The sequence below is a fragment of the Callithrix jacchus genome, chromosome 12, assembly GCF_049354715.1.
Source record: "Callithrix jacchus isolate 240 chromosome 12, calJac240_pri, whole genome shotgun sequence".
Classification (NCBI taxonomy): domain Eukaryota; kingdom Metazoa; phylum Chordata; class Mammalia; order Primates; family Cebidae; genus Callithrix; species Callithrix jacchus.
In genome coordinates this window covers 85,218,398-85,231,311 of record NC_133513.1, presented here as the reverse complement: position 1 = coordinate 85,231,311, position 12,914 = coordinate 85,218,398, and the positions used below count along the sequence as shown (strand labels likewise).

Below are 12,914 nucleotides of genomic sequence, written 5' to 3'. Positions count from 1 at the left end.
CTGAGGTAGGAGAATCACTTCAACCCAGGAGGCGGAGGTTGCAGTGAGCCGAGATCAAGCCACTGCACTCCAGCCTGAGCGACAGAGCAAGACTCTGTCTGCAAAAAAAGAAAAATTAAAAATTAACGAAACTTAAAGAAGAACGCTTGGGAAAGAAAGTAAATTAAATTAAAATAAAATAAGAATTAATTAAACTGAAGTTTAGGCCGGGCGCTGTGGCTCAAGCCTGTAATCCCAGCACTTTGGGAGGCCGAGGCAGGTGGATCATGAGGTCAAGAGATCGAGACCATCCTGGTCAACATGGTGAAACCCGTCTCTACTAAAGATACAAAAAATTAGCTGGGCATGGTGGCACGTGCCTGTAATCCCAGATACTCAGGAGGCTGAGGCAGGAGAATTGCCTGAACCCAGGAGACGAAGGTTGCGGTGAACCGAGATCACGTCATTGCACTCCAGCCTGGGTAACAAGAGTGAAACTCCATCTCAAAAAACAAAAAAAACTGAAGTTTAGAGAGGCTAAATGGCTTATGCCTAACTTAGATCTGAGTTTTTAGTAAGATTTCAAAGAAAGTGATTCAGAGTATCTGCCAGAATCCAAGTTTTTTATTGCCAGGTCTGTGCCCTTTCCACTATTTCTGTTTGAATATATCACAAATACCTATGAAGCCTCTTCTCATTCTTTGGATGTCTTTTCCCTATTCCATGTCAGTTATCATTTGTAAAAAAACCCAACGAGAATTTATTCCTTGGGAACCACATTGCCTTTTAATATCCGTAGTCAGGAGACCTTTTGTTTCTAGATCCAGTTGCATTCCTTCTGCCGCTCCCACCCGATCTGTTCTCTCATTTCTAAGGATCACATCATTACTACATTGGCAGCCTTTTCTTTCCCCACCCTCTCGCCACATTAAAAAGAAAAAACTGGGCTAGGCATGGTGGTGGCACTGTGGGAGGCCAAGGCAGGAGGATTGTTTGAGCCCAGGAGTTTGAGACCAGCCTGGACAACACGGTGAGACTTTGTCTCTAACAAAAAAAAAAAATTAACTGAGTATGGTGGTATGTGCCTGTAGTCCCAGGTGTTTGAGAGGCTGAGGCAGGAGGATCACTTGAGCCCAGGAGTTCAAGACTGCAGTAAGCTAGGATCACACCACTGTACTCTAGCCTAATAGCAGAGTGAGATCCTGTCTTTAAAAAAACAACAACAACAACAAAAAAAACCCACTATTTTTTAGTATAATTAGATTTTCAGCAGATGGTCTAAAGTGCTATAACATTTGTGCTAGTTTTTCTGAACTGTCTGCAGTTGTGTATACCATAGGTATCTGTACTTACATAAATTATTGTGACTTTTGCTCCTAATTCAAGTGCTCTTCCCTGTACTTTCACACTCTGGTTCATAGATATCTATATGGATTTGATGTGTGTATACTGTGTCTCTTCTGTTACTTTCTTCCCTATCTTTATTACCTAATACATAACCTTTCATTGTGTATTTCAATCTTGAATTCCTTAATGATATACTAACTCTTGGTCTGCAAAGATAACTCATTTTGTTAGTCTGATATTTGATCTGTGCCTAGTCTGAGAAACTGTGCTTGTCTGTTTCCTTATAATAACATTTTAAATGTTGCCCATACACTTCACTTTGGTATACAGGTATCCAAATCCCTAAGGACTGTACTTGACCAGTCTGCCCTTTTCTCTCCTTTTTTTTAACCTAAGTATTGCTGCACAGTGTTCAGTCTCTGCTTTCTGTATCAGATAGTCATCCTCCAGAACTTTGGAGGCAACTTCTTTTCTTTCTCTCTCAGAACTGAGTTTAAGGTTTCTTGTTTCAGAGCGCAAGTCCACTCCACTCCAGCCTGGGTGTCAGAGTGAGACCATGTCTCTAAAAAAAAACAAGAGAAGGAAATCAAATGTTTCATGGAAGAGTAGATGAGAATACCTTCTACCAGATTCTTCTACATATGTTTATTTTTCAGAAGTCTCCTTGAGAATCAATTCATTCATTCTCTGAGACAACAACAAAAGTGGAAGCCTGAGTTCCTTGTCCTGAGTCTTCATAGGCTCTATCATGTATTGAATGTCCTTAAGAGACACCATACACCCTTCATGTAGCTATATGATTTTTGTTAATTCTACACATACACCTCAAAAGGGATTCTTGAACTACCAACATGCATCACTTCCTTCTGGATCTAATGATAGAACTCTTTCATCTGCCAAACCCTATGATTCCCCTGTATATTTCTGCAGAACATATTTCTTATTTAGCATGTTTTCTAGAACTGGTAGTGGTTAGTGGCAGATAGGCCAGATCAGGGACACCTACAGCTGGAAGCCTAGTCAGTCATACTGACAGACAGGTAAGTCAACTTGCTTTAGGATATCTACTCCAAAGAAGATAACAAGACCAAGTCCAGTCATCCAGGTAGGGTATTTTGTCTAGAATGAATAAAAAATAGACGGTAGTTCAGACTACTAGATGTTGAAGTTGGGTAGGTCCAACAAGGGGCAGATATTTGGAACAGAAATTGGGATTCTGAAAATGGAAGAGTATCATCAGAGGGGAGTTTTGATTGCAAGTACTAGGCTTTTAGCTGTGAGGCCAACATTCAGAGGCTAGAACCAAACCTCTGGGAGTATAGGTCAGAACAAGCAGGAACAGATACGGACCTAGTTATTCGAATTGGGAATTGGGTCTTAAGAGAGAAGTAGAACCAATAGCAGGACTGATTTTATGCCAAGTTGCTCAAGCTAATTGGCTAGAATTCCTTGATCCACAAGATTCAAAATAGGATTGGTCCCAGCCTCTGGTTAAGTCCACTGGTGGGGGTGTAATGATTCCAATTTCAATTATTAAAAGGCAGTAGATGCAGTATATCCCTGATACTGCTGCACAGGGATGGCTTAGCATTTCACTGGTTCAGAGCTTTTGTTCCTCTAGTCTTGTCATCTTTTGTTCACTTACCTTTTGATACCATTTTACCTCTGCCTTTCCTCTTTGAACATTTTTTCCATCTGACTTCTCTTCTGGGCTCTTTCTACTGTCCTGTCCAAAAAAGCTTTTAGGCTGGGTGCGGTGGCTGATGCCTGTAATCCCAGCACTTTGGGAGGCTGAGGTGGACAGATCACCTGAGGTCAGGAGTTCAAGACCAGCCAGGCCAACATGGGGAAACCCTGTCTCTACAAAAAATACAAAAATTAGCTGGGTGTGGTGGCGGGCACCTATAATCCCCCGTACTTGGGAAGCTGAGGCAGGAGAATTGCTTGAACCCAGGAGGTGGAGGTTACAGTGAGCCAATACGGTGCCACTGCACCCCCACAAAAAAAAGCTTTTAATAAACCAGAAGGTAGACATTTTTTGGTCGGGTCCCTTTCTCCCCTAGCAGCAGGAAGTCCTATGTATATTTGTAGTAGATATATTTGATGTTAGTCTCTGGCAGGAAAAAAACATAGAGCACAAATGTAGCAAGTAAAAATAAAAGTTTGTTGAGTATGTGTGTCACGTTTTTAAAATCTCTGGATGAGCCAGCAGGTTTTCTTAGTCATTCCTGTTAATTCTGCACCTGAGATATTCCTAGGAAGGAGTACTTTTTTTGCCTTTTTTTTTTTTTTTAAGAGATAGGGTTTTGATTTGTCACTCAGGCTAGAGTGTAGTGGTGTGATTCTAGCCCACTGCAGCCTCAAATTCCTGGGCTCAAGCAATCTCCCACCTCAGCTTCCCAAGTAGCTGGGACTATAGGTGCGTGCCACCCCAGCTGGTTAATTATTAAGTTTTTTTTTTTTTTTTTTTTTACTTAAACAACAGAAATTTATTTTCTCACAATTTCAGAGGCGAGAAGTCCAAAGACAAGACATCAGCCAGGTGGGTTTGATCCGATGCCTGTCTCCTTGCCTTGCAGACGGCCACTTTCTCACTGCGTCTTCAAGTGGTGTCTTCTCGTGCAAGCACATCCCTGCTGTCAATTATTAAGTTTTTTATTGTAGAGATGGGTCGTGTTATTTTGTCCAGGTTGCTCTTGAACTCCTGGGCTCAAGCAGTCTTCCTGCCTCAACCTCCTAAAGTGCTGGGATTTCAGATGTGAGCCACCACATCCTCAACTTCTTCCTTTTTTTTAAGGACTATTTTTTAACTGACATTGTTACATTTTTTTCCCTTAGCTACTCTTCTTTTCAAATTTTAGTCAGTAGCATAGAGGAATCTCTGCTGTTAGCACTTTTTCACACTAGAAATAATGGACTATAACTAAAGGATAACAGGGACTGTGATCAGAAACCTTTATTCATATATTGCTTGTTTGAATTAAAGCCTTATAGGATTTGCTGGGTCTTAAGAGGCCCAGCACATTCTTGGATATTATTTATATTGTCACGAGTCAGGTTCTATAAATTTATATATACAATATAAGTTTACAGGGTTTTTTATTCATTTTTTCTATCTCTAGGGTTGCAATAGTTTCTAAATCTTTTGAAGGAAAAACTGATCGCACAGAAGAGTGGTATGGAACCCAGTACAAACAAGAAGCTATACCAGATGAAGTCATCAAGGTAGGGTTAACACATCTATGAATAAGCCTAATATGTGAGGAATCAGAATAACATAGCTCCCTAGATCCACCAACTAAGGCTATGGAAGACTGATGACCTAGTGTTGTCTCTACCATCCTAAGATAAATCAACAAGTAGATAGGGAGCTGGAGTTTAGTCTTTTGCATGAAGACATGGTACTCTAGCCACCTTTTCATGTGTCTATCAAACCACCAGGGTTGTGCCTCATGCCGTCAAAGATAACTGAAGTGCAGGGTACAGAGGCACAGGCACCAGAAAAGCAAGAAGAGATGGAAGTAGGGAGCATGAAAGACCAATGCATGGGCTCCAGAGAGCCTTCAATTTTGCTGTGAACACAGGCTGAGAGCAGGCTCTAGGATTCATACCATCTTCCACTTCAGGAGGTGCTATGTTTTATGTCTCACGTTATATCACTATTCTTTTTGTCAACATAGGGGAATTAGGATTTTCAGTACAGGTATGTTAAGACAATATTTTGTCCCATTCATCAGTAGTCAAGATTTTGCTTGTGAATCATAACTACTTATCAAGTACTTTTTCTTTTTCTCTTTTGGTTCTCATTGGCTATGTGCCTTTGAGATTGGGTCCCTTATTCCTGGGAAAATACCAGAAAACCTTACTCTGACTAGATTCTAGTTAAACTCAAGTAATGGACATTTAAAAAATGTGCCTGTATAATGACATACTAAAAAAGGAATTAGTTTAAGAAAGAAAATCATCACTGATACTTCACAGATCTCTGACATACTCATGATACAGAAAGAGATCACTGAAGCTCTCTAGTGTGTGAGAATGTCCATCTCTCTAAACTGTGAGGAAAGCTGATCTTCCATGAATTAGTGCTAATTCATGGATCTGAATTAGTCCTAAAACAAGAAAGAACCCCCCGTTCACCAGACTCTGACCGTAACAAACCTGCCCTGAATGGGAATTTTTTGTTGTTGTTTGTTTGTTTTGTTTTTTGAGATGCAGTCTTTCTCTGTCACCAGGCTGGAGTACAGTGGCGCGATCTCGGCTCATTGCAACCTCCACCTCCTGGATTCAGGCAATTCTCCTGCCTCAGGAGAATCTCTCCCTTTCGAGTAGCTGCGATTATAGGCATGTGCCACCACACCCAGCTAATTTTTGTATTTTTAGTAGAGACAGGGTTTCTCCATGTTGGCCTCGATGGTCTTGATCTCTTGACCTTGTGATCTGCCCACCTTGGCTTCCCAAAGTGCTGGGATTACAGGCGTGAGTCATTGCGCCTGGCCAGGAATTTAAGAATACATCTGTCTGGGAGCTCAGTAGTCAAATTACTTACTAAATGTTTTCTAGTCCTTACTCTTCACCCATTCTAGGAACCAAAGATACCACTTAAGAAATATGGCCAATGTCTCCAGTGCCAAAAGATACAAATGTAGGAACTGAGATAGAACTGTAAAATCTGGAAGGCTATGCAGCACTAGCTAGAGATCAAGTTACTGAATCCAGAAATTCAGAATTATTGGCAATTGGTTGCTTTTTTTTTTTTTTTTTTAATTTAGGTAGGGTCTTGATCTGTTGCCCAGGCTGGTTGCTTTTCTCTTTTTTAAAAAAATGAAAAGCCTTATAAATTAGGTTCAACAATCAATGGCCTGTTATCTCTCCCACTAGCTTTTGGAACTAAGACAGGGAACAGATCCAGCCTGCAGGTTGTGTGAATCCCAACCTAAATCTCAACTTTGTTTTTAACCTTGTGCTTGAACTACTGGTTCACTTAAAAGTTCACATGGTCATCTGGGAGAGGTGTGGGCCAGGTCTTAAGAAGTACTGAAGGCCATGTGTGGTGGCTCACGCTTGTAATCCTGGCACTTTAGGAGGAGGCCTAAGTGGGTGGATTGTCTGAGATCAGGAGTTTGAGACCAGCCTGAGCAACATGGTGAAACCTGGTCACTAATAAAATGCAGAACTTAGCTGGGTGTGATGGTGCACAGCTGTAATTCCAGCTACTCAAGAGGCTGAGGCACGAGAATTGCTTGAACCTGGGAGGCAGAGGACGCAGTGAGTGGAGATCGTGCTGCCTCACTCCAGCCTGGGCAACAAAGTGGCATTGTCTGGGGGAAAAAAAAATGTACTGAAGTGAGGCCAGCGGTGGCGGCTAACACCTGTAATCCCATCACTTTGGGAGGCCGAGGTGGGTGGATCACTTGAGGCCAGGAGTTCAGGACCAGCCTGGCCAACATGGTGAAATCCCATCTCTACTAAAAATACAAAAATTAATTAGCCTTGTATGGTGGTGCATGCCTGTAGTCCCAGCTACTTGAGAGGCTGAGGCACGAGAAACACTTGAACTGGGGAGGTGGAGGTTGCAGTGTGTTGAGATCATGCCACTGCATTCCAGCCTGGTGACAGAGCAAGACTCTGTCTCAGGAAAAAAGAGAGAAATATTGAAGTGAAAGATACCCCCTTTAGCCTTGCTTTCAGGCCATACGTGGATATAACTTAGGATAGCTGACGGTATGGCTCTTAAATAAATGACCTATTGTCTAGCAGTTGTGGGAATATATTCCTGTGCAGATTATTCTCCATTCTAATTTAAAGAGCTAGAGTAGACATGATCTACTTATGGACCAATCAGCTTTTCTGCGTTTCATAGTCTCAGATTGTTCCTCAGCTGGTCATTTTGGAGATGTGGAGATGAAAGATGGATATATGAGTGCAAAATCTTTGCTAGTACTAGAAAGAACGACTCAAGTGTCACGAAAACCCATGAATAGATTTGGTAGTAGCGCCTTTATATATGATGCAAAACAATGCTGTGTGACATTTTTCCACTTAATATTTGCCCTGATATTGAGCAAATATACTATTTTAAACTCTTAAATCAGACTCTTACTGCATTTGTATGTGTGTTTCATTATTCATCCAGAAATGGCAAAATGCTGACCTGAATGGGAAATTTAAACTTCCAACAAAGAATGAATTTATTCCTACAAATTTTGAGATTTTACCATTAGAAAAAGAGGCGACATCATACCCTGCTCTTATTAAGGTAAAGTGTTCGAATCAGTGATTTTAAATTTGGGGGCAGAACTTATACATGGGGGACTAGAGAAATGATTTCTTATATTTGGTACTCTGTTGATTTGGGAGGGGGCTCACATCCTAAGAGTTGACAAAGAAGCCACAGAAAGAATAACTACAAGAAATATTAGAAGGTTAAAAATATTAAAGCAAGCAAGCAAAACTACTAAACAGTGTAGAATCTAGAGAATCGCTTTCTTTATAGGAGAAAAAAGTAAGTCTGGGCTGTAACCACAAGTCTGTGGAAAGGTCTGTGCTTCTTTTCCTTGTCTGCTGAAGATCCTGTAAGGAAGTAGGCTTATGCTGCGTATGGACGTTTAAGATAAGAAAGGATCTCTAAAGCCTGAAAGAGAGTGAGTCCAAGGGGAGCTGCTGGATTTCCTGCCCTTAAAAACAATTCATTATGCCATAGTGACTATTAATAAGTGAATAGAATAGTAAACTAGTGTGAAGGGCTGTTGAGAAGTAGGGTTCCCCTCCTTTTCATGCCATTATTTCAGAACTTGAGTAATGTAAAAAATCATATCAAATTACTACAGCACATTCTCCCTTCTATCTTCTTTTTCTTTTTGTTTTTTTTTTTTTTGAGACAGAATCTTGCTCTGTCACCCAGGCTGGAGTACAGTGGCACAATCTCGGCTCACTGTAACCTTCACCTCCTGGGTTTAAGCAATTCTCCGCCTCACCCTCCTGTGTAGCTGGGATTACAGATATGTGCCACCATGCCTGGCTAATTTTGTGTGTGTGTGTGTGTGTGTGTGTGTGTGTGTGTGTGTGTGTGTGTGTTTTTTTGAGGTGGAGTTTCGCTCTTGTTACCCAGGCTGGAGTGCAATGGTGCGATCTCGGCTCACCGCAACCTCTGCCTCCTGGGTTCAGGCAATTCTCCTGCCTCAGCCACCTGAGTAGCTGGGATTACAGGCGTGCACCACCATGCCCAGCTAATTTTTTGTATTTTTAGTAGAGACGGGTTTCACCATCTTGGCCAGACTGGTCTCAAACTTCTAACCTCGTGATCCACTTATCTCGGCCTCCCAAAGTGCTGGGATTACAGGCATCAGCCACCGTGCCCAACCCATTATCCCTTCTAAACGTATTTCTTCTCCTTTCTAAACTATTTCTACACATACACATCTTTCTTTTTATCTTCTTCAAATGGCCTAACATTTGGAAGAATTTAGATGAGTTCAATGAGATAACAATCAATATTTAGGAACATGAAAATTTGTCTTAAGCAACTAGATTATTAATGAGGCAGCCATTTTTTTCTCTTTCTTTCTTTTTTTTTTTTTTTGAAATGGAGTCTTGCTATTGTTTCCCAGGCTAGAGTGCAATGATGTGATCTCGGTTCATTGTAACTTCTACCTCCTGGGTTCAAGCGATTCCCTGCCTCAATCTCCTGAGTAGCTGGGATTACAGGCAACCACCACCACGCCCGGCTAACTTTTTGTATTTTTAGTAGAGATGGGGTTTCTCCATGTTGGCCAGGCGGTCTCAAACTCCTGACCTCAGGTGAGCCACAGAGCCTGGTCTTCCACACAGTTTCTGAGGCAGGCCAGGAATCCAGCAGTGGTGTAGTTGGCTAGTTCTGGCTCAGGGTCTCTTATGAGGTTATAGTCAAGCTGTTGGCCGAGGCTTTAGTCATCTGAAGATTCAGCTGGGGCTGAAGGATTCTCTTCCAAGTTCAGTTATATGGTTGTTGGCTCGCCTTAGTATTTCACCACATGGACTTCTCTGTAGAGTTGCTTGACGTGGCAGCAGGCTTCCCCCAAAGTGAATGATCCAGTAGGGAAAGTGAGTGATCAAGATGCAAGCCTGATGTCTTTTATAATGCAGTCTCAGAGGTGTACCATCAGTGCTGTCATATTTTGTTAGTAAGACAGACCAACCCTGGTCTAGTGTGGGAGGAGATCACCAAGGCTGTGAATCTCAGCAGGAAAGGATTATTGTGGGCTACCTTGGAGGCTGGCTGCCATACCCTTGCAAGGGACTTCTGCCTCTGTCTGCCTCCCAGTGTCCAGAAAGATGAGGACAGGACAGTTGGTATTGGCTTCTCTGACATCTCTCTTCCTTCACTGTACCCCCATCTCCCTGATATAGGGGAAACAGAAGGCTGATTTCACTCTGCTAGAGGAGTCTGCAGTCTTTTGCCTCCAGCTTTCTGCCTGCTAACTCTGAGTATGCTTCAAGGCCATGGGACAGCAGTTCCAGAACAAAACTCTAGCTATTGCCTCTGTCCTCCTCCTCTTGAAGAGTGATTTGATTGAACATTTTTGCTGAATGCACCACTATTTCCCTAACCAGATTGTTTCTCCATCACAGGATACAGCTATGAGCAAACTCTGGTTCAAACAAGATGATAAGTTTTTTTTGCCGAAGGCTTGTCTCAACTTTGAATTTTTCAGGTAGGTAAGACGAATCTAACTAGAAAGCTTCTTATAAAAATCAACAATTACATTTCCAAAAGTTGTCTGTTCTTCTTAAATATCCATGTCTAGAAATAAAAGGAATTAGAGTTATTTCACCTAGAAAAGGAGAGGCTGCAAATAAATAAATAAATAATAAAAAAAGAAAAGGAGAAGCTGTTACTGTTAAGAGGTATTTTAAAAACTGAAGTTGTTAATTCTTTCTTTTTTCCATTAATGAGTATATCCTTTAGCTGAAATGATTTATGTTAGCTATTGTTAGGACAACCTTCTTAGCCTTCAGGGTTTTGGATTCTGAGGAGGCTATAGATTTACCCAGAAGACTCAGTGAAGAAAGAATAAAGAATTTGGGGTGTTATCGTTGCTTTGGTTTTATATTCCTAGAACTTGTCTAGAAGAGGTAGTAATTACTAAATGATCCTGAGTCCTGTTCTGTCCCTTGTCAGGAGCCCTTAAGTACTGCTTCCTCTATTTCTGGCTTGATTACTTAAAAATTACTAATAGAAAGAAGAAGTAAAATTTAGGAATAATGCTATTGCAGTAATTTCTCAGTGCATCTTCAATTCATCTGTGTGTCTTCCTTTACTTATTTGTGTGTTAATCACCCATTTCAGATTTTACTTTGTGAGTTTATAGTTTTTATTTCTAAAATTCAGTGGTTTGTAAAATAAGCCTATCATGGTTTATTTATTCAGTAATGTTCAATACAATAATCAGCTTTTTCATTAATGTTTATTCAGTTCACTTGACATGAAATTAAATGTAGATATGGTTTAAATGCTTTGGAAAGAGGGAAAAGAATCTGATTTTCCGTCAGCAAATATGTTGAGATTATAGGGAGTATAAGTATTTTGGTTTTATAGCATGAGATTCACAGATTATCTATAACTGTGCAGAGATTGTTTATTGTTTACACCAAACATGGGCTGTCAGGTTATGGCTTATTGTTGGTAAAGGGCATTACACAGCTGCTTTTTTTGATATTTGAGAGTGGTATTTTTTAACATTCTAAGCAGCTTGTCACCACTTTCCCATTTGGCCTCTATAATGATGAGTTTCTTTAGAATTCCCTTTGAGAGACCATTTTACATTTTTGTGTTCTCTGAACTGCCTAGCACATTTCCTAGAATTGAAAATGTCTGCCTTCCACACAAATCCCTCTCTCTGGTCTCTCTTCGTAGAGGTAACCACTGTTCTGTTTCTTGTATGTTTTAATTGAAATTTTCATATATATGTCTATATCCTTTTCATCTTTTCAGAAGTAAGATTATATTATGTGTGTTAGCTGTGGTTTTTAAAAACCTGTGATCCATATTTAAGGGTACAGTATCTGGTTACAAAATAATACTTTTTTTTTTTTCTTGTTTGACATGCAGGTCAACAAAATAATACATTTTTAAAATTAACATATGAACCAGAATTTAGGTATCCCAGTTGAATTCTTTTCTCTTTTAACAGTTAGTTTGGGGTCCTCTCCACTTCACCACCATAGCTGCTGTGGATGCAGCTATTTTTGTTGTTTTTTGTTTGTTTGTTTGTATGTTTGTGTTTAAGAGACAGAATCTTACTCTGTCAACCCAGAGCTGCAGTGCAGTTACTGCAGCCTCAAACTCTTGGGCTCATGTGAACCTCCCACCTCAGCCTCCTGAGTAGCTGGGACTACAGGTGCATGCCACCTCACCAGACCAGATGCAGCATTTTAGGACATGCCTTGGAATTGTTTGCTGAGCCTGAGCCATAGTGCTTTGAGCCCCCAAACCTGCCTTTTCTGGCTTTTCACTTCTACCTAAGAAAGGTCCATAGTTGCCTGTGGGGCTGACCTCTGTCATAGCCTCTCTTTTGTTTTGATGATTTTATTTTTGTGAATTGTGCCTTAAGTTTCTGAGCTGCTGTTTGCTCAAAGAAGGAAATCTGCCATCATATATCACACTTTAAAAAATTAAATGTGGAGAGATCCAAGATGGCCGATTAGCAGCAGCTCAGGATTGTAGCTCCCAGTGAAAGTGCAGAGAGTGAGTGGACGACACACTTCCAGACGAATTTTTGTTGCCCATGGACCAGGAGATTCCCAGTGGAGGAGCCCCAGGGGTCACCAGCATGACTCTTTTGGCTGGCACGGCTGTTTTGCCGGTGCCCTGGTGCCGCGGTTCTCAGTGCGGAGTATACGGGACTGGGTGCCCTTTACTTGGCATTTGGAGCTCCGGGAAGGCAGAGTCACCCATTCAGCTTATTGAAGGGGGGACTGAAGCGGGCAGCCAGACCGGGAGATTCCCGGGCAGAAAAGTGCCACAAATCTCAGCGCCGCTGTTTCAGCCGCCGCAGGGGAAATTACACAGATTCTGGCACCTTTTCAGTGGGCAACTGGAAAACCTGGGAGAGAGTCGACCGTTCAACTAAAAAAAAAAAAAAGCAGAGGCTCTGAGACAGGGAGCCAGGTCTCGGCTGGTCCCACCCCCACACAAAAAAAAGCAATTGGAAGCGTTGAGAGTTGAGTTTCACAGCAAGCACAGCTGAACCCGAGAAGGTCCAGCTCTGTGGGGGAGGGGCATCCGCTGAAGGGAAACTAAGAAACAGAAAAAACTTTATCACCAACAAGCTGGACGTCCACTCAGAGACCCAATCTGAAAGTCAGCAATTACAAAGATGACAGGTGGATAAATCCACAAAGATGGGGAGAAACCAGCGCAAAAAGGCTGAAAACACCCAAAATCGGAATGTCTCTCCTCCTACAGGGGACTGCAGCTCCTCATCAGCAATGGAACAAGGCCTGATGGAGAATGAGTGTGACAGAATTGACAGAATCAGGCTTCAGAAGGTGGATAATAAACTTCTGTGAGCTAAAAGAACATGTTCAACCCAATGCCAAGAAACTAA

General features: G+C 41.5%; 1 protein-coding gene across 17 annotated transcripts in view; it reads left to right on the top strand.

The window, feature by feature from the left end:
• IDE (insulin degrading enzyme) overlaps positions 1-12,914 on the top strand; it is a 133,389-nt gene that overhangs the window by 85,643 nt on the left and 34,832 nt on the right. For all 17 annotated transcript variants that reach the window (XM_078346035.1, XM_078346032.1, XM_009009970.5 and 14 more), the window contains 3 exons: positions 4,449-4,551; positions 7,463-7,585; positions 9,937-10,019. In XM_078346035.1, coding sequence (XP_078202161.1) covers positions 4,449-4,551; positions 7,463-7,585; positions 9,937-10,019 — 309 coding nt within the window. The remainder of the gene's footprint in view (positions 1-4,448; positions 4,552-7,462; positions 7,586-9,936; positions 10,020-12,914) is intronic.